At 47.5% G+C, this 20000-nt stretch overlaps 2 protein-coding genes and 1 pseudogene across 7 annotated transcripts in view; 2 read left to right on the top strand and 1 right to left on the bottom strand.

Moving 5' to 3' along the window:
• atf6b (activating transcription factor 6 beta) overlaps positions 1–5151 on the top strand; it is a 9114-nt gene extending 3963 nt beyond the window's left edge. Inside the window, exons 7-17 of one of the 2 annotated variants that reach the window (XM_035619965.2) lie at positions 422–580; positions 656–825; positions 972–1151; positions 1425–1507; positions 1728–1946; positions 2164–2271; positions 2383–2482; positions 2571–2638; positions 2725–2824; positions 2929–3013; positions 3114–5151. In XM_035619965.2, coding sequence (XP_035475858.1) covers positions 422–580; positions 656–825; positions 972–1151; positions 1425–1507; positions 1728–1946; positions 2164–2271; positions 2383–2482; positions 2571–2638; positions 2725–2824; positions 2929–3013; positions 3114–3394 — 1553 coding nt within the window. In that variant the 3' untranslated portion in view covers positions 3395–5151. Of the gene's footprint in view, positions 1–421; positions 581–655; positions 826–971; positions 1152–1424; positions 1508–1727; positions 1947–2163; positions 2272–2382; positions 2483–2567; positions 2639–2724; positions 2825–2928; positions 3014–3113 lie in introns of both variants that reach the window. The other variant, XM_035619964.2, reaches the window with a different exon arrangement.
• Positions 5152–18479: 13328 nt separating this feature from the next.
• LOC124849799 lies at positions 18480–19112 on the bottom strand (annotated as a pseudogene).
• A 751-nt stretch (positions 19113–19863) lies between these two features.
• Positions 19864–20000, top strand: part of LOC118291629 (tenascin) — a 21421-nt gene continuing 21284 nt past the window's right edge. For all 5 annotated transcript variants that reach the window (XM_047330308.1, XM_047330307.1, XM_035619951.2 and 2 more), the window contains exon 1: positions 19864–20000. This exon is cut by the window's right edge and continues 634 nt beyond it. The gene's annotated coding sequence lies outside the window, so the exon portion shown is untranslated.

Below are 20000 nucleotides of genomic sequence, written 5' to 3'. Positions count from 1 at the left end.
TTTGTAAATTATCTTCATGTCTCTCAGTCTCTGTTTGTCCACATCATATTGCGTCACTGTGTAATGGTGCTAGGCATTGTTTTCTCGATGAATCGATCAGTTGTTTGATTCATAAAATGGTGAAAAATGGCGACATAATGTTTTGTTTTGTCCTCACACCAAAGATATTCAGTTCACTGTCACAGAGGAGCAAAGAAACCAGAACATATTAATAGTTAAGAAGCTGAAATCAGAGAATTATGACTTTTGTTTTCTTCATAAAAACTACTTGAACTGAGTAATCGATTATCAAAATAGATTAATTTAGTTAAAGATTACTAATCGATTAATCATTTAACGTTCAACAGCATCGACGACCTGCTTCATGCAAAGGATCCAAGATAAAAAAACACAAGATTAAAACTCTGTTTCTCTCGCTCAGTGTTGCCGAGGGCATTGAAGACCAACAACATCCTGAGCACGAAGCCTCCGATCCAGCCCAGACCCGTGTGTGTCGCCTCCATACCCGTCCCCCAGACCCCCACGCCGGCCAAGACCCTCATACTGCAGAGCCTCCCCCCCCTGGACCAGACCCGCCCTGGTAAGAGACACTCCTCCTCACACACTCACAGATATCGACTCAGATTCAGGCATGACTCCTTCTTCCTCCTCTCAGTCGTCCTGTCTCAGTCCGTCTGCCTCGGTTCGGCTCCGGCCATCGTCAAGATGGAGCCCGTGTCTCCGAGCATCACCCAGCACTGCTCCAGTCCCACGGCCCCGCCCACCAGCAAGCCCATCGTCCCGGCGACGGCGATTCTACCCGGCAACAACTCCGGCGATGTCAACGTGAGTAGACTGGACAAGACGCCCACGAAGACGACGACGCCACCGATTGGTCCAATCTGTTTGTTACACTTTTACAGTTCCTCAGTTTTAATAACTTCTTCCTCCTCCTCCTCCTCCTCCTCCTCCTCCTCCTCCTCCACCTCCAGATGAAGGTGCTGAAGCGACAGCAGAGGATGATAAAGAACCGGGAGTCGGCGTGCCAGTCAAGGAAGAAGAAGAAGGAGTATCTGCAGAGCCTGGAGGCCCAGCTGAGGGAGGCCCAGCAGGAGAACGAGCGGCTCCGCCGAGAGAACCAGGCGCTGAGGGAGAGACTGGCCGGGAGAGAGGTGAGGGAGGGAAGGAGGGAGGTAGGTGAACGAAGGAGGGAGGGAGGTAAGGGAAGGAGGGAGGGAGGGAGAGAGGGAGGGAGGGAGGGAGGTAGGTGAACGAAGGAGGGAGGGAGAGAGAGACTGGCCTGGAGAGAGAGAGGGAGGGAGGGAGGTAAGGGAAGGAGGGAGGGAGAGAGGGAGGTGAGGGAAGGAGGGAAACACGTGAGGTGTCGACCAGTTGGTTGTTACATGTAACGTGTGTTGACGTGTGAATCCTCGTCTCGTCCTCAGGGCGGCGACTCGGCGAGTAACAAGCGAGCCGTGTGCGTCATGGCCGTTCTGCTGTTCATGACCTTCAGCTTCGGACCCGTCAGGTACCTGCTCCCTCATTTCTCCAGAAATTATGTTTTGTGATTTTTACTTGTTTCTTCTTTGTTTCTTCAGTTGTTTCTCTTCATATTATTATAATTACTGTTATTTTGAAAAGTTTAAGATGGCCGACGCGTCTCCACTTCCTCCCGTTGAACAAAAATGCTAGCTAGCGTTAGCAAGCTAAAATATTGCTCTTTGCCCCGCTGGTCTTCGTCTGTGCAGCATCACGGACAAGAAGCTGTCTCCGGGTCCTCAGGACGGCGTGGTGTGGTACACGGGTCGACAGCTGCTGGAGATCGAACAGCGGCCGTCGACCCAGCAGCGGCGTCAGCAGCCGGCGCCGACGACGGTTGAGCCTCCGAGCAGCGTGGAGGACAAGGCGGAGATGGAGGAGGACGGAGCCGATGCAGAGAGGTTCACTGCAGAGTCGTATCAGTTCAGGTGAGAGCAAGAAGTTACATGAGGTCAGGAGGAAACAACGTCAAGGAAACGAGCTCGCAGCTAATCGTGTGTGTGTGTGTGTGTGTGTGTGTGTGTGTGTGTGTGTGTGTGTGTGTGTGTGTGTGTGTGTGTGTGTGTGTGTGTGTGTGTGTGTGTGTGTGTGTGTGTGTGTGTGTGTGTGTGTGTGTGTGTGTGTGTGTGTGTGTGTGTGTGTCAGGAACCTGAGCGACGTCCTCAGCGACATGAAGGATCTGGTTCTTCAGGACATCGATCGTTACTTCAGCTCGTCAGACTGTCGACAGTTCAACCGCTCCGAGTCCCTGAGGTCGGACATTTACATATAGACTCCTCCCCTTCTCCTTCCTGTTGATCTGTTCCTTCTTCTATTGTTGTTCTTCCTGTCGTCGGCTGACTCCTCCCCCTCTCTACCCTTCAGGTTGGCGGACGAGCTCAGAGGTTGGGTTCAACGACATCAGATCGACAGGAAGAAATCTGGAGGAAAACCAAAGATCGTCAAGAAGGCCAAGATCGCCCAGGTAGTGAGAGAGCTCCTCCTCCTCCTCCTCTTCTTCTTCTTCTTCTCCTCCTCTGCTCACTGTCTCTGTGTCTCTTGTCGTGAAGCAGAAAGCTCAGCTGAGGAAGACGAACTTCTCCAGATATCTGCCGGTTCAGGCTCATCGCTCCATCGAGAGGTGACGAGATGCGAACACACAAACCAGGAAACACGTTTGATTGGGTGGATTGTTCTGACCTTTGACCCTGTGTTCTGTCTGTGCAGTCAGCTGCAGGTGCTTCCTGGTCCCGAAGTCACGTACAGCGACTTCCTGGACGCCATCGACCGCAGAGAAGACACGTTCTACGTCGTCTCATTCCGACGGGTACGACGCTCGCTGGGCTTCGGGGGGGGGGGGGGGTTCCTTCTTCTCTTGTGTCTAAAGTTGTTGTTGATCTGGTGATGTCACCACTTTGTCGCCCCCTACAGGACCACCTGCTGCTGCCGGCCATCAGCCACAACAAGACCAGTCGACCCAAAATGTCTCTGGTGATGCCGGCCATGTCTGTGAACGGTGAGTCGGCCATCGTCTTTATGTATATATCTTTATATATATCTTTATATATTTTTATATATATAATCTGTATAGTCTCTGATGGTGTGTTTTCTTGCAGAGAGTCTGTACAACGCATCTCACGGTTACGAGATGATGATGCAGGTCGACTGTGAGGTCATGGACACTCGCATCGTCCCCATCAAGTCGTCCTCGGTGCCGCCGTCCCTCCGCGACCCACCGCCGCCTCCCCCCTCCTCCCACCACCACCACCATCACCACAGCAACCACACCTCGCTTCGAGGACGCCACCAGCATCACCCGTCATCTCCGAGGCAACCGTTGCCCGCCCGCCGGCAGACGGCTGAATATTTAATCAGCCAAGCGGAGGAGGGGGTCTGAGGCGGCGTCGCCGCACGGGAGGCGACGGGGAACAAAGGACGACGACGGAGAGGAACATTAAAAGTGAATAACTTTAACGTCCACACAACAAGTGACAGTCCACGTGTCACTAAGCTCCGCCTCTTCAAGATAAAGCCCTAATATATGTATATGAGAAATAATTTCTAAAAAAAAATGGTAATGTGATGCAGCAGCACACTGCACTTCCACGACAACGACCTGCCATTTTAATATTTAATGTACAGTGGGAAATAAATGTGGAGATTTTTGTTTTTCTCTGAGGAGGAAGTTTGATTTAGATCGACTCGAAGAAAAGGTTTTTGGTTCCGTCGTAGCGACAGATGGCGCCGCAGAGCCACGCTGTTCTCGGAGCAACGGCGAGAAGTTTCCAGAAGAGTCACGGCGACGACACTCGTTTGTATATTTTTGTTGTTTGTCGTCAGATGGCGTGAAGAGAAAAAACGGAAAGTTACTGCGCGACGACGGATCAAACTGCTGCCCGACAAGGTCGTGACCTCTGACCTCTGATCACAGTCTGTCCGTCGTCATAACATCAGATCCGTCGTCAGGCTGCGTCTGTCAGATTCCTCCATCTTTGTTTTTTGCTCTTTTTAATAGAAAAATGTTGTTGTTGTTGTTTTGAATGGGGATTATTATTATTTTTATTAATGTTATTTAATAGATGTAAAATATGGTTCTTCACTCTGTAGATATAATTTTGTTTTGTAACATTTTATAATTTTTTTATTTTTTTGTCTTTTGAAAACAAAGTAAAAAAGAAAAAAGTTTTCTCCTTTTATATTCTTGTTAATTTCAACGGACCAATCGGCTTCATTCACTCACTCATGTCAATGTTGGAGCCACTGATTCGAGATGAAAGTCGAGAATATTTCCGTTTAAATTGTTTCTCCTGTTCTTGTCATTTTTCTTTCAGTAAATGTTTTTTTTTCTAAAACGTGAAATTTGACAATCAACGTTTAACATTAACATATTTTCCATTTCGTAAATTTAAAAAAAGAACATTTCCTTGTTTTTCAGTTTTGGTTCAATATAATAATCACATGAAGTTGATCAGTCAGACTTATTATCTTTTATTAATATTTTTTCCGTGGTTGACGTTTCGGGGAACAAAAGTTTTTTTTTTTTTTTTTTTTACACCTGATGAGTTTGTTACTTTTGTGTAAAGAAATGAAAAGATAAAAAAAATGCGTGTTGATTGAAACGTGAGGTCGTGAGAGGTCGATGGTTCGTAACCGACGGCAAAAAGAAACTCTTTATGGTTCAGAATGTTTCAGACTAAAACATCTGATCTGATCTGATTTCATCTTCATCACTGAGACGGGATCATCCATGAAATGCCGGCTCTTTTTTTCTTCTCTTTTTTATTTCGAAGGTCCATATTGAACCTTTCTGGTGTTTTATTTGAAGTTTTGATCCTTAAATATTAGTTTCATTCAGAACATAATGTAGTGGGCCCCAGCAGCAGCTCCACGTCGCGGCCGACACCGGTTACCGATGAATGTTGCAAAGGTAAAACCATTCAGAGTCAGGACTTACTTAGACCTTATTTATTATGAAAGAGCCAGGAAATCTCAATTTTGACAACGTGGGCCGTTTACCTGGATTAACAAATGAATGAATTTGTAAATACGTTTATATTTCGTGATGCAGGAGCTTCTGTCTGAAGGAAATGAAGCGTTGGATTTGATAAAGACGCAATAAACTAAAACCAGCTGCTGCTGTTGTTTATAATCTAACCTGTCTGTCTCTCTGTCTGTCTGTCTGTCTCTATCTGTCTGTCTCTCTCTCTATCTGTCTGTCTCTCTGTCTGTCTGTCTCTATCTGTCTGTCTCTCTCTCTGTCTGTCTGTCTGTCTGTGTCTGTCTGTCTGTCTGTCTCTATCTGTCTGTCTCTCTCTCTGTCTGTCTGTCTGTCTGTCTCTATCTGTCTGTCTCTGTCTGTCTGTCTGTCTCTATCTGTCTGTCTCTCTCTCTCTGTCTGTCTCTATCTGTCTGTCTCTCTCTCTCTGTCTGTCAGTCTGTCTGTCTCTGTCTGTCTGTCTCTATCTGTCTGTCTGTCTGTCTGTCTGTCTGTCTGTCTCTATCTGTCTGTCTCTCTGTCTGTCTGTCTCTATCTGTCTGTCTGTCTCTATCTGTCTGTCTCTCTGTCTGTCTGTCTCTCTCTCTGTCTGTCTCTATCTGTCTGTCTCTCTCTCTCTGTCTGTCAGTCTGTCTGTCTCTATCTGTCTGTCTGTCTCTATCTGTCTGTCTCTCTCTCTGTCTGTCTGTCTCTATCTGTCTGTCTCTCTCTATCTGTCTGTCTGTCTGTCTCTATCTGTCTGTCTCTCTCTCTGTCTGTCTGTCTCTATCTGTCTGTCTCTATCGGTCTGTCAGTCTGTCTGTCTCTATCTGTCTGTCTCTCTGTCTGTCTGTCTCTATCTGTCTGTCTCTATCTGTCTGTCTCTCTCTCTCTGTCTGTCAGTCTGTCTGTCTCTATCTGTCTGTCTCTATCTGTCTGTCTCTCTCTCTCTGTCTGTCAGTCTGTCTGTCTCTATCTGTCTGTCTCTCTCTCTGTCTGTCTGTCTATCTGTCTGTCTGTCTGTCTGTCTGTCTGTCTCTATCTGTCTGTCTCTCTCTCTGTCTGTCTGTCTGTCTCTATCTGTCTGTCTCTCTGTCTGTCTGTCTCTATCTGTCTGTCTCTATCTGTCTGTCTCTATCGGTCTGTCAGTCTGTCTGTCTCTATCTGTCTGTCTCTCTGTCTGTCTGTCTCTATCTGTCTGTCTCTATCTGTCTGTCTCTCTCTCTCTGTCTGTCAGTCTGTCTGTCTCTATCTGTCTGTCTCTATCTGTCTGTCTCTCTCTCTCTGTCTGTCAGTCTGTCTGTCTCTATCTGTCTGTCTCTCTCTCTGTCTGTCTGTCTATCTGTCTGTCTGTCTGTCTGTCTGTCTGTCTCTATCTGTCTGTCTCTCTCTCTGTCTGTCTGTCTGTCTCTATCTGTCTGTCTCTCTGTCTGTCTGTCTCTATCTGTCTGTCTCTCTCTCTCTGTCAGTCTGTCTGTCTCTATCTGTCTGTCTCTCTCTCTGTCTGTCTTTCTGAAAAGAAAAAGACAATAAACTTTGATTTCCTCTCAGTGACTGAACCTGTTTCCAGGTGAACTCTGACTTTCACCACCAGGAGGCGACAGAGTCACGCAGAGAACCAGGGAGTCGACCTGCAGCAGCAGCTGGATGGAAGCAACAACAAGAACATGTAAATATGATATTACATAGAGTTTATGAAGTTTACTATGATTCTTTGAATGTGATGTTTTCACATCTTTGTGTCCTGTGTGTCCTGGTGACCTTGAAGGTCGGTGGTTCGATTCCCGGTGTCCCCTGGTCAACACACAGAGCCCCAGGATTCCTCAGGTGATCAAAACTCAATCAAAAAATCAGATTTGTATTTTGGATCAATCTGGACCGAGTCAGATGTTTTACATTAGATCCTCAAAAGTCAGGATTTTTTTCTTCTCTTCAATATTTCTGATTTAATATTTGAATATTAATTTTGAGGTTTGGTTGATGTGTCGTCGTCGTCGTGGTGATGTTTTCTCTCACAGTGACTCAGTTGTAGCTCAGTTGCCGGGCAGCCTGGAAAGGAGCCTGAGGAATGTTGGATTGTGGGAGTTGGAGGAGATTTCTCTGACCTCAGGAAGTGGGGTCGGGGTCGCCAGGGGCAACCAGACGAGGCAACAATAAACACTCTTCTTTCTCTTTTATTAACCGAGGTCATTGATGAGAGGACGACGCTCGTCTTCTCCTGCTTCTTATCTTTGTCTCGGTTGAAACTTTTTCAAACTGATTCATAACTCGTCTGAATTTCGCCTCCGTCTCGTGATACAGATGTTAGAGACGATTTCAGAGTTATGTGATGAAGAGTCTGAGTCCGACCTCATCGCAACTATTTCTATGAATTCATCATTTAATAATAAAACTCTTGAAAGTCTCTGTTCTGTCGTTTACATTCCATCCGGTTAGTTTTGGTTCACGTTGTAATTTAAGGCAGAACTGAAACAAGTTGATCGATTAGTAATCGGCTACTAAATTAATCGCCAACTATTCTAATAATCTATTAATCGGTTCAAGTATTTTTTATGAAAAATAAAGTCATAATTCTCTGATTTCAGCTTCTTCCATGTGAATATCTTCTGGTTTCTTTGCTCCTCTGTGACAGTGAACTGAAGATCTTTGGTGTTTGAACAAGACAAAACTCCATGTTGAGGTTTGAGATACACGATCAACATGTCGATCGATTCATCGAGAAAATAATCAACAGATTAATCAACAATGAAAATTATCGCTGGTTGCAGCAGTAAATTTAAGAAATTAAGCACAAAGTGATTTTGTACGACATGTCCGTCGTGAGGTCATGACCTCTGTGTGACTGATCGGTTTGTAGACGAGCGTTCAATTTCCGTTTTGATATTTGAACTTGTTCATCTCGTTGCCACGGTGACGTCATTATAGTTTTACTCCCAGCGTCGACAACTTCAGGCGCAGAACTCGACCTCATCAGCGTTCCTCCCTCCCTCCAAGTGGCTCCACCCCCTTCTTCTATCTATTCTCTCTCAACTTCCTTCCATTGGTCCAAAAAAACAAACAGAAACAAACAGAACCACTGGTTCAGTCTGATCCGGACCCAGACCTCTGACTTCTGTCGCACTCTACTTCGTCCCGTATGTTATTTTTGTTCGGGACTAAACTGAAAAGTAACTTTTTAATTCAAGAGACTCAACAAGTCGACTGACGAAGATGAAGATGTCGTTTTCACAAAGTGAGAGAGAAAAGAGCAGCGACATCACGGACTGGAAAATGATAGAAGTGAATTATGTGTTGAATATTTAAAAAGTCGTCTTCTCAAATGTTTCCAGTGTTTCAGAAACAAATTAGTCAAAGCTGGAAGTTTTCAGACGTCCTCCGGAATTATTGCTCATCAGGTCGTTGTGATTTGTCTTTTTTCGGAAAAAACAGGCCTGATTCCATTTTGACGTTTTGCCTCCAGCCGTCGTGTCCGAGCAAGAAGAAGGTTGTGACGGAACAAAGCTCGTCATCGGGAACCGGATCAAAGCTCGTCGTCTTCGTCTCACGCATCGTTACCAGGGCGACCAGCGTGCGACTCATAGAACCCGCGTCCTTCTGTTTTTTCCACTTTGTGTTCCACGTCGTCGCAGCTGCTCCATCGCACCTCGTCAGCGTCTGAACAACCGAACATCTGCTTCACGTTCATACGGATGAAAATGACCTCAAGTCACTTCAACAGTGATTAAACAGAACGACCCAGATCCTCCGGAGCGTTCCACGAGTCCACGACTTCCTGCTGGTCCCGTGGAAAACAACAGAACGGTTAATATCATTATTCATATGATCCATATCGTCCAGTCGGAGGCGCCTGAAAAAGAACAACACCATAAGATGACCAGCGTGATAGGTTGTCACTAATTTTTCTGGCGCCATCTGGTGGTAGAGTTACAAACCGCAACCAACTGAGCGACCGATAGGGGACACTTTATGGTGGCGCGACCGCCGATTCCATTTCCTGTTTCCGTCAGCGTCTGAAAATTCAACGTGAACGCGACGTGTTCTGGACGTTTAGTTCAACAAGCGTATTCAACAGGACGTAGAAACATGAGACTCACACGGAGGTCGGTCCACCTCATGAACTATATTTAACATGTATGAACATAGTTATGGACAATATATTCAACTTCTGTGAATAAGTTCTACTAAATATTACACACTGCAGCTTTAATTATTCTGGATGTGAACGTCCTTCATGTCGTTATTAATCAGAAATTCACAATATTCTCACAAACTTATTTAGTTGGATCGTTAAGGTGAATGATATAATCTCATTATTGGATTAATATTTTTGTTGATGTGCAGCAGGTTTGACTTTAGAAACATCTGGCGGTAATTTATCTTTATTTTCCTATGTCATTTGACTGTTATGAGTCAATTTTTCAGTTTTTCATGAAAACAATAAAAAATTATGGCCATTTTTTTTTGCAACAAATCACAGATTTAAAAATGTGACGCTGAGTTTTAATCCTAAATTGTATAAAATAAAACCATTCCCACTTTAGTCTCTGTGATAAAAGTGATATTGTCATCAGAGGAACCTTTCACCTGGGAACCATAAACCTGACAGCTGTGTTTCCAGGGGGGGGGGGGGCAGTCATGTGTCCCCAATAAATGTGTCCCCCCTCCTCAGCCAGATGTTCAGGCTCGTCCTGATGGTTTTTACAGCTGTGCGTGAAATATGCATCACTAATGTGAGACAGGAACGTTTGATTCATCTCAATAACTGTCAATCACACACACACACACACACACACATGAATAATGTTTATTCCTTCATTTCTCAGTTAAATCTTCTGATCATTTAAGTGATTTTTTTTTAAAGAACCAACATTTTCCTGGTTTATCACATTTTTGGATTAAAAAAAATATTAAAATCTTTAAAATTACAAATAATCCCATTTAACTTCTCCATACATTTTTGGTTTCATACGGATGAAAACCCGACCTCTTTCAAAATAAAAGCTCTGATGACTCGGTCCTCGTCTGTGGGATTCGAACCAGCGACGCCCTCAGACCTCGTCCCACAGGATGAACAATATTGAACTCTATATTATTGAATATTGCCCTTGAGATTGAACCCACATATTCAGGCAGGAACTCTCGTTTCCTCCTGCGCAAAACATTTTGAAAAGTAAAACATCTTTTGTTACCTCAGATATGAAGACAGACGACTTTGTATTTGATATTAATCAAAGTAAAGAGTGAAGAGAAACTCAGAGTTTTCTGTGTCCGAGTTCATGATGTTTCATTAATTAATGTTCCTGCGGCTCTGAGCTCTGAGAGAAGATTCAGTCCTGAGACTCTGAGCTCGGCTGCTTCTGTCTCAACCCTGCGATCAATAACCAGAAGTCCCATCCGCTGAACGCAGGATCGTTTTATTAATTATATTCTTAACTTGCTCCAAAGTTTTATTTGCAGCGCTCACACGTACGCATCCTATAAACGCCTGGCGGTGGGCGTGTCCCACACATCACGCCCCCTGGTGTCTGGCTGCAGTATAGGTTCGTGATGGAGACGAACTTTAAATCGTGTCTGGATCATGTGGGATTCTCCGTTTTCAGAGGCACCTTGAATGCAGCCTTCACAACTCGTCTGTCCCACTCGCTCCTCGCTCACGATTGGTCATGAGGAGGTGAAGAAAACGTGGCACACCCCCTGACCTCTGACCCCTGACCCCTGACCCCAGTGCACAGTGTTTTCCTGCAGGATCTAGGAGAACCTCAGCGACAGCGATGATGATGTCGTCCTGTATGACATCACTGTTTGTCTCCTTCCAGCGGCACTTAGCTCCTAATATTCTGTTTCCAGATCCCCGGTGATAAAACAAACGCACATCGCAGATGTTCCTTCAGAAGCTGCTGGTCGTCTTCTGATTGTGTTTCCAGTTTGGACCCGGAGCCCTTTAGAAACGTCCAGCTCCCGACTGGAACACGCTGCTGCTGCTGGAGGCCGAGCACCACAACGTCCTCGTCTTCCATGTTCCCTTTTCTTTCTTCTACATTTCTGTTTTCACGTCTGTCGCTGCTCACGGTGTTCACAGTGACGACACGTGTCGGATCACGACGACGCCTCTGACACTCCACTAAACACAAATGAGCATTATTGTCATTATTGATAAATCTTTTGAGTTGTTTGGTCCAATAAATGTCGACCGTGTTTGTCAAATGTTTTGTTTTGTCCACAAACTAATATTCACCGTGTGGAAGGTGATGTAAAAGGTAAATTAGGTGCGAGTTAAGGTTCTTATTAAACAACCTTGGATTATAAATCGCACACTGATACAGAGAATATTACATAATCTACTGGGCTCTGCAGCAAAAATGCTAAAAGTCCAATGTTGGCTGAAAACCTCCTCTTCCCTGTGATTCTCCTCCGTCTGACGTCAGAGCGTCTCCGACTCGTCTCCCCGAGTCGCTCAGCAGAAGAGTCCGGCCCCGAATCACCGAGAACGATCAACCAGTGACGGAGACGGAAAATCATTGAGTCTTCGGAGAAGCCTGAATTTGAACAAAGGGTCAGTATTTATCACATGTTGCAGCTTTTATCTATTTATTTAGTTTGTTGTGAAGTTATGAACTTTATCGTTCACTTTGTTGAAAACTTTGCTAAATGACACAAGATTAATAACTCGTCATCTGGTTTGTTTTACACTAATTAAAACATAAAACTAAATCACCTGCGTTCAACCTGAAACCGACCTTTAATTCCACATATAGAAAACCCTTTTTTTCTGTCGGTTCTTTCTCTGTCAGACGTCGAGTTTTCCAGGTTTCAGCCTTTTTACGAGTGGAGGGGTCGTGAGCCCCATGTGGAGAACGAAGGATGGAGGAGAGAGGAGAAGAAAGAAGGAGAGAAGACTTGAAAGAGAGAGAGAGGGAGAGAGATGCAGCATCTGCTGGAGACGGTGGGTAGAAACATTTGGTCTTTTCTAATAAAACCTGCCCCCACATCTCTGTCTTCACCTCCGAGTCTCAGAGGAGCGATCGGCCGAGTCTGGAGGAACATCAAGAAACATCCGTCAGGAAAATCAGAGCAGCAGCGAGGTCACGAGGAAACGACCAAAACAACGTGAGGCAGGAATATAAAGTCCCAGATGAACTGGTCGACGTAGTCACTGGGTCCCGTCTTCTGTGTCCTGACCAGCAGGGGGCGACTCTCCGAGAACCTGACTCAACTTCTCACTCGATTCATAACGTGAGTAAAATGTTTTGTGGTTCAATCTCTAGTTTCAAGTCTATATGTTCATTTTATAACTCATAACGCACATTACTTATCGGGGGCGTGGCTACAGTGTGATTGACAGCTGGTACCATCCAATCGGGGCCTGGTTGCAGGTGTAGGTGGCTGCTCATTGTCCCCACCCCTCTGCCTCTTCACATACAGTTACTTGTTTAAGAGAACAACAAGTTGTCTCTGTCTCAGCACGTTTAGGACAAAGGGCCACGACCTTTCGACCACACAACAGTTACCACCCCACTGAGGTGCACGCCCCCCCCCGTCGCCGTTTTTCACTTCACAGTTTGTTAGCGCCTGGCGCTGGAGACATGTGAAGTGATAACGGCGATGGAGCGGACGGCTGCACCTCATAAGTCGCACTTGGAAATTACTTTAACGCTGTAGTAAATCACGCCTGCGGTTTATAAAGGGAATTCTTCATCACCGACCTGAACCAGTCGTAGCTGGTTTATTTATCCAACGTAAAAGAAACTCTGTGTCTCCACATCTGCCTCGCTCGTCTGGCAGGAAGTTGATTGGTGGAGAGAAGTCCTCGCCAACTCTGCAGGGGATTTACATGTCTCCGTGTGCGTGTGTGTGCGCGTACGTACACTAAGGTACGGATATCGTTGTGTTTCCATGGAAACTGTGAGTCAGCGGGTCGGACAACATGTGCCCGTCTCACGACTATCGGACCCCGGAGGGTTTCAGCTCTGTGTGTGTGTGTGGTGGGTTTATTTTTGCAAAGACGTTCAAGTTGTTACTGTGCACGTCCCATAAAGCGGAGACACGCCTCCGCTCCGCCGCCGTCGAACTGGCGGTTTTATGGTGAGACCATGTGACCCGTTACATCAGCACGAATTCTTTCCACTGGTCGTCATTGGCTCCTGGTGTTTAATATGAACCTATATACTCTTCTTTTGAGTCAAGTGTCATCAACACACTGAGTTTCATCATAATAACCAGTGAGATCAGATTGGATTTGAAGCTTCACTGGTCAGATGGAAGTTGGCAGGCGGCGACAGAGCGAGGAAACTGTAGCTGCTCTGTGAGAGCGAAGGTCGACTTCACTGCGCCGCTCACATGTGGTGTCGCGGTGGAGGTGAGGAGAGGCTGGACACAGAGCGAGGCCTGTGCTCCGAGCAGGACGTCCAGCGGCCACTTCACACTGACCTCGGCCCGGCTGGAAGCCGTCCCGCCGCAGCGTCGTCACACTGGCTCCTTGAGAACCCTGAGAATGATGCTTTTCTTCAAAAATGATGTTTGTAGAAACTGAATCCGCCTCGTTATTCATGTCATGACCATATTAATGAGCAGCGACGGGCGAGGCCCTCGCCGGCATGGCGGTCACAGTTGATACAGAATGGCTGACTTCCTGATGGAACTAGGGTTTGACTCTGAGAGGCGTTTCTCTACGTCTGCTCCCGATTCACGTTCCCTCCGGATTCCGTGTTTGTAGGTGAAACCGTATGTTGGGGCTTCAACATTGAAACTTAGTAGGGAGCGGTTTGAAGCATGACCTGAGGGACTTGAGTGATCAGCTGATGAACGTCTGAATCCGCGCTGCAGCCGTTCACATGTTCCTTCCAGATGACGCTCAGTGACGGTGACGTCGACCGATCAGGAGGAGGAAGTGACTTCAGCGCTCGTCACGAGACCGACGGCCGTCGACAGGTCGGAGGAGCGAACACGAGTCAGAGCTGGATGGACGTTCAGTCAAACGTTTCTTTCCTCTTCACCACGTGTTCCGTTGTGGTTCCTCTCATCTCTTCTTCTCTGAGGACTTGGCCTCGTAACTCGCCCTCCTCGCTCATAATCACCCATTTCCTCTGTTGTCACGATGATTTCACTTTTCATTTAAATTCTATTTAACTGACAGTTCTTTCCACTTCCCTCATCGGACCACGTGTCTCCAGCTGGATCAGACTCACACTGGAGTGTTGTTCTCTTCTCGTCCGTCATCCACGGACTGGTCCTGCAGATTGAGTCCACTGGTGAGGAGGCGTCACAACGTGGAAACACGACGCCGAGACTCGGAATCAGGCGTAAAACAACGGATCTGTCGCCAAGTCGATCTCCTCGCTCGGCCGACGTCCTGGAACAGATGTGATGAAGACGCACCGAGACGTTAGCGACACTGTGTCTTTACAAGCTCAGTTAGCTGAGGAAGCTAATAGTGAAAAAACAAACTGACTTTTCAATTATCAGATTTTTTTTCTCGCCCACTTTTAATTCAGAAATATTCATAGTCACGGAGGAAGAAGAGCAGCGGCGATCAAATGATTAAAAAACAATCTGTCTTCAAACACTGAAACTTGTTCCTCTCAGAAGGTTTGAGTGAAACCAGAGCGTTTGTTCACTCACAGAAAAATCAATGAGTGAGTTTCACTGGAAACGTCTGTTTCCTGTTTCTGTCAGAGTCACTGACCGACGACGGAGACGCAGGCGCGTCACGTGACCTCAGCGTGCTGCTGGTCGCTGAGGTCTCCTCTGGGACCATGAACCACCAGGTGACGGGCCGACGGGGGCTCACGGGGGCTCACGGGGCCGACGGGGGCCCACGGGGGCCGACGGGGGCTCACGGGGGCGACGGGGGCTCACGGGGGCTCACGGGGCCGACGGGGGCCCACGGGGGCGACGGGGGCTCACGGGGGCTCACGGGGGCGACGGGGGCTCACGGGGGCTCACGGGGGCTCACGGGGGCGACGGGGGCTCACGGGGGCTCACGGGGGCTCACGGGGCCGACGGGGGCCCACGGGGGCCGACGGGGGCTCACGGGGGCGACGGGGGCTCACGGGGGCTCACGGGGGCCCACGGGGGCGACGGGGGCTCACGGGGGCTCACGGGGGCGACGGGGGCTCACGGGGGCTCACGGGGGCTCACGGGGGCGACGGGGGCTCACGGGGGCTCACGGGGGCTCACGGGGGCCCACGGGGGCGACGGGGGCTCACGGGGGCTCACGGGGGCCCACGGGGGCGACGGGGGCTCACGGGGGCTCACGGGGGCGACGGGGGCTCACGGGGGCTCACGGGGGCTCACGGGGGCGACGGGGGCGACGGGGGCTCACGGGGGCTCACGGGGGCTCACGGGGGCCCACGGGGGCGACGGGGGCTCACGGGGGCTCACGGGGGCCCACGGGGGCTCACGGGGGCTCACGGGGGCGACGGGGGCCGTTAAAGTTGGTTCAGGTAATTAACTCTTCACTCTCACGAGACAAAGCAGGACGACGCTGGATTCTCTCCGACTCCGCTACTGTGAAATCTGATTTATATTTATATGTATAGAAGCAGAAGACAGATCACCGTGGTAACAGAACATGTCTTCACACTGTGATGTGATTAACAGCAGCAGGTATAGAAGTTATATATATATATATATATATATAATATACAATATAGATAGACAGATGAACTTTATGATCCCAAACTGGGAAATATTCCGGTGTGACAGTAGCAGGGTTCAGCCACACAACACACCGTACGAAATATTAAAATATATAAGAAATACAAAAGTGTAAGGAATATAAATATAAAGAATTTACATAAAATAGTGAAGTACGTGCATCAGTTACCAGTAATGTGCATATGAAGGAAAGCGTATAGAAACGTAATACAGTGTGTTGCACAGTAGAAGTACATGTTGTTCATATTGTGGCATCAAACTTTAGTTTTGATCCTGAAGAAGATTTATTTGTTCAGTAGTGAGTGAAGTATTCAGAGAGCGGCCCGGCGTCTGGCAGGCTTTAGGACCAGGCCTCCAACCCCACGACCACGAGGGTTCTGAATCTCACCCTGCGGCTCGTTCAGCCCGGGAATCGAACAGTGATCCACACGTTTCCTCACAAAAACCAACAGAAACGTCTGTTTGATTAAAGAGAGAAGAACAGCGACTGGAGACACGAGGAGAGTCAGTTAGTTTGAAGTCGGTCACAGTTTAACGTCCCGTCGTAAAGTTGATTGTCGTCGGTTCACAACAAACGAGTCCGAGAGACGACTCTGGGTTCAACTCGTCTTCGTGCTCGTCGTCTCAGATCAACTGACTGTATGAAATCCTAGATTCAGTTAATGATCCGTTGACAGCTCCAGGTTGAGCGAGTTCATCTGTCGTCATTTCCTGTTTGATTCTGACCGTAAACAAAGATGGACGACAAGGTGAAATGAAGCTGAAACATCTCCAGATTCAGGAGCTGGTGACGTCATGTGGACGCTCCGCCCACACATGCTCTGGACCAACCACGAGTCAGTGTCAGCTGTCAATCATGACGTCATGAGAAGCAAATGCTCAGACACACGAACACGTGGACAAACGTCAGTGATAAGAACGAACTCACATGACAGAACCTCACAGGGAACATATTTATACATATATTGATATATATGAAAACATTATTCTGGATTATGGGGAAAATATGTCACATGATTATAGTGAAGAGGTCAGTTGTTGTTGTTGTTGTTGTTGGTTCGTCAGCTGATCGGCTGCAGGTGAACAGCTGACGAACAGAACACACGAAGAAGAAAACAGATCCTCCGCCCAGCAGGGACCAGCCCCGCCCCCAGAGTGACATCACACCGAGAGAGAGGGATGGAGGAGGAGGAGGAGGTGGAGAGGAGAGGGGAAATTCTCCAAGTATGAGAAAACTTCACTGTTCTCCTCCTCCTGTCGTTCAGTCGCTGAGAGAGAAAGCAGCTCATCACAGCTCCCAGCAGGTAAGAGACAAGTAGACAAAGTTTCATCAAGTAAATGTGCAAATAACTCTACAGAGATTAGTTGATTAGATTAGATGAATAATTATTGATTTATCAAGGCTTCTTAAAGGAAAAGTGATGACGAAGCTTCTGGATGTTTTTTTTCTTTGCAACATGAACACGTCACTTTATTTTTGCCTATTTCTTGAGATTTTTTTCAATATTTTCTGACATTTTGAAAATCAGATGAGTTAATTGAGATGAAAGCTTCATATTCACCATGTGAGCATCATTCAACTCAGATATTTATTTTATTTATTTGCACAGGGAGGGAAGAGGTTCAGTTTGTATGTTATTTTTCAGCGTTGACACTTTGTCGTCTTCTGAGTGGCTATGATTATTGAACCATCGTCTCATAATCTCAGTTCAATAATCTCAGTGAGAAATGATTCACGTTAAAGTCGAAGCAGAAACGAGTTTGAGGCTGAAACGAGAGAATCTGAACCATGGCAGATTAAATCATTTGATCCAGATCGATACATTTTACCATTTAATTACATTAGAAACCATCTCACGTGTTCCTGGCGACATCGTCCGGTGGTTTCAGGAGCTTCTGCTTCTCCTGAAGGAAACGTTCAGACGACAGAGTGAAAATAAATATATCACCAATATCTGATCGAAGCCTCTTGACATGACAAACTAACAAACATATTGAACGTGACACTGTCGTAGTTAAACGTGAACTCCAGGTCTCATTCATGAAACCAGCTGCAGCTGGATCAGGTATTTACGAGCTCATCGCAGCCTCGGCAACGGACCGAGGTCGGGACAGATGTGGACATTAAAGTGCAGATGTTGACCCCTGGTTGTGTCGGGTCGAGTCAGAGAGAAAGAGAAGACGTGTTCACATGTTTAAAATCAACAATATTTCATGAAGTTGTAGATTTTAAAATAATCTTTCTTTGAATAATTGAACTTTTTTGTAGAAGATAGATATGAATTTATTATTCAGAGCAGATGATTTCAACACAATGTCTTTCAATGCAGCAGTGATTGAAAAAAAGTGTTTAAACACATTTGATCTCTACGTACTTTTTTCTAAAGTTAAACAAAAAATTAAACTGAGTCTTCAGGTTGAAAGTATAAAAATACAAAAACATCATAAACCAATATAAATTTTTCATTCATTCATTCATTCATCGTCTACCGCTTTATCCATTTAAGGGTCGCGGGGGGTCGCTGGAGCCAATCCCAGCTAACATTGGGCGAGAGGCGGGGTACACCCTGGACAGGTCGCCAGCCTATCGCAGAATATAAATTTTTCATAAAAACTATTTATTAGGACGTTTTATTATTAAAACAAATGGTGTTTGAGACCAGAGACTGTGAATGAAGATACAACGACATGACGGCTCCTCTAAAGTGAGGCCAAATCCTCCTGATCGCCCCCTGGTGTCTGGCTGCAGTACAGCTCATTGCCCCGCCCCTCCTCCTCCTCCTCCCCCTCCTCTTCCCCCTCCCCCTCCTCCACCTCTTCCTCCTCTTCCTCCTCCTCCTCCACCTTTCTTCTCTTCCTCTTCCTCCTCCTCCTCCCCCTCCTCCACCTCTTCCTCCACCTCCTCCTCCTCCTCTTCCTCCTCCTCCTCCACCTCCTCCTCCCCCTCCTCCACTTCTTCCTCCACCTCCTCCTCCTCCTCTTCCTCCTCCTCCTCCTCCACCTCCTCCTCCCCCTCCTCCACTTCTTCCTCCACCTCCTCCTCCTCCTCCTCTTCCTCCTCATCCTCTTCCTTCTCTTCCTCTTCCTCCTCCTCCTCCTCCCCTTCCTCCTCTTTCTTCTCCTCCTCTTCCTCCTCCTCCTCCACCCCTTTCTTCTCCTCCTCCTCCCCCTCCTCTTCCTCCTCCTCCTCCACCTCTTTCTTCTCATCCTCCTCCTCCTCCTCCCCCTCCTCTTCCTCCTCCACCTCCACCACTTCCTCCTCCTCCCCCTCCCCCTCCTCCACCTCTTCCTCCACCTCCTCCTCTTCCTCCTCTTCCTACTCCTCCTCCTCTTCCTCCTCCCCCTCCTCCACCTCTTCCTCCACCTCCTCCTCCTCCTCCTCCTCCTCCTCCTCCACCTCTTCCTCCACCTCCTCCTCCTCTTCCTACTCCTCCTCCTCTTCCTCCTCCCCCTCCTCCACCTCTTCCTCCACCTCCTCCTCCTCCTCCTCCTCCTCCTCCTCCACCTCTTCCTCCACCTCCTCCTCCTCTTCCTACTCCTCCTCCTCTTCCTCCACCTCCTCCTCCTTCTCCTCTTCCTCCTCCTCCTCTTCCTCCTCGTCCTGGATCCAGAATCCTGCTCCATCATTAGAGTGGATGAGGTGACTGTTGTTGTCGTGGACTCGCTCCAGCTCCGCCCCCTTCAGCAGCTGCTTCCTCCATTCAAAGCTGCTGCTGCTGAAAGTGGATCAGAGCCGATGTCCTGAACGTCCGGGCGACGACGTCGCATCATTCAGGGGTTCGGCTCGACTTCCCTCGGAGTGGGAAGAAAACTCCCTGCGGTGATATTCATCGTTTTATTGTGATGTCATAACAGTTTGGTTTCTTCTTTTATCACCAGTGGGACGGGTTCAGGAACAAACTGTAAAACATCAGCTTGTACTTCAGTGATCAGTGAGAAGACTCGAGACGGACGTGAGAAAACAGCTGATGACAGAAATCATGATGAATAGTTTCATTGAAATAACGTCATATTAGACTTTATCTTCCTCTGACAAAGATGCAAAGATACTTATTTGAGTTTTTGAGCTCGTGCCGAGACGACGGGCGGGAGGTTGAGGAAACTCTCTGAGACCAAGTAACAGTTTCCATCGAGGTTTATTGTCCGACTCGCTGCGCCGACGGGCCCGTAAACAGCTAAGGCCCCGTTTTCCAGCAAATTGTAGTTTGTTGAGCTGAGGTGAAATTTAACGTGAGTGTAAATGTTCCTGTTTCAGAGGGAAAGTCCCTGAGAGGAGGAAGGAAAAACAACCAGCGAACATCGACCCGTCCCCCGTCCCTCGACCCGTCCCCTCGACCTGCGACCCGTCCCCCGACCTGCGACCCGTCCCTCG

This window comes from Scophthalmus maximus, chromosome 22 (assembly GCF_022379125.1).
Source record: "Scophthalmus maximus strain ysfricsl-2021 chromosome 22, ASM2237912v1, whole genome shotgun sequence".
Taxonomy (NCBI): Eukaryota; Metazoa; Chordata; class Actinopteri; order Pleuronectiformes; family Scophthalmidae; genus Scophthalmus; species Scophthalmus maximus.
This window is presented reverse-complemented; position numbering and strand designations above follow the sequence as displayed.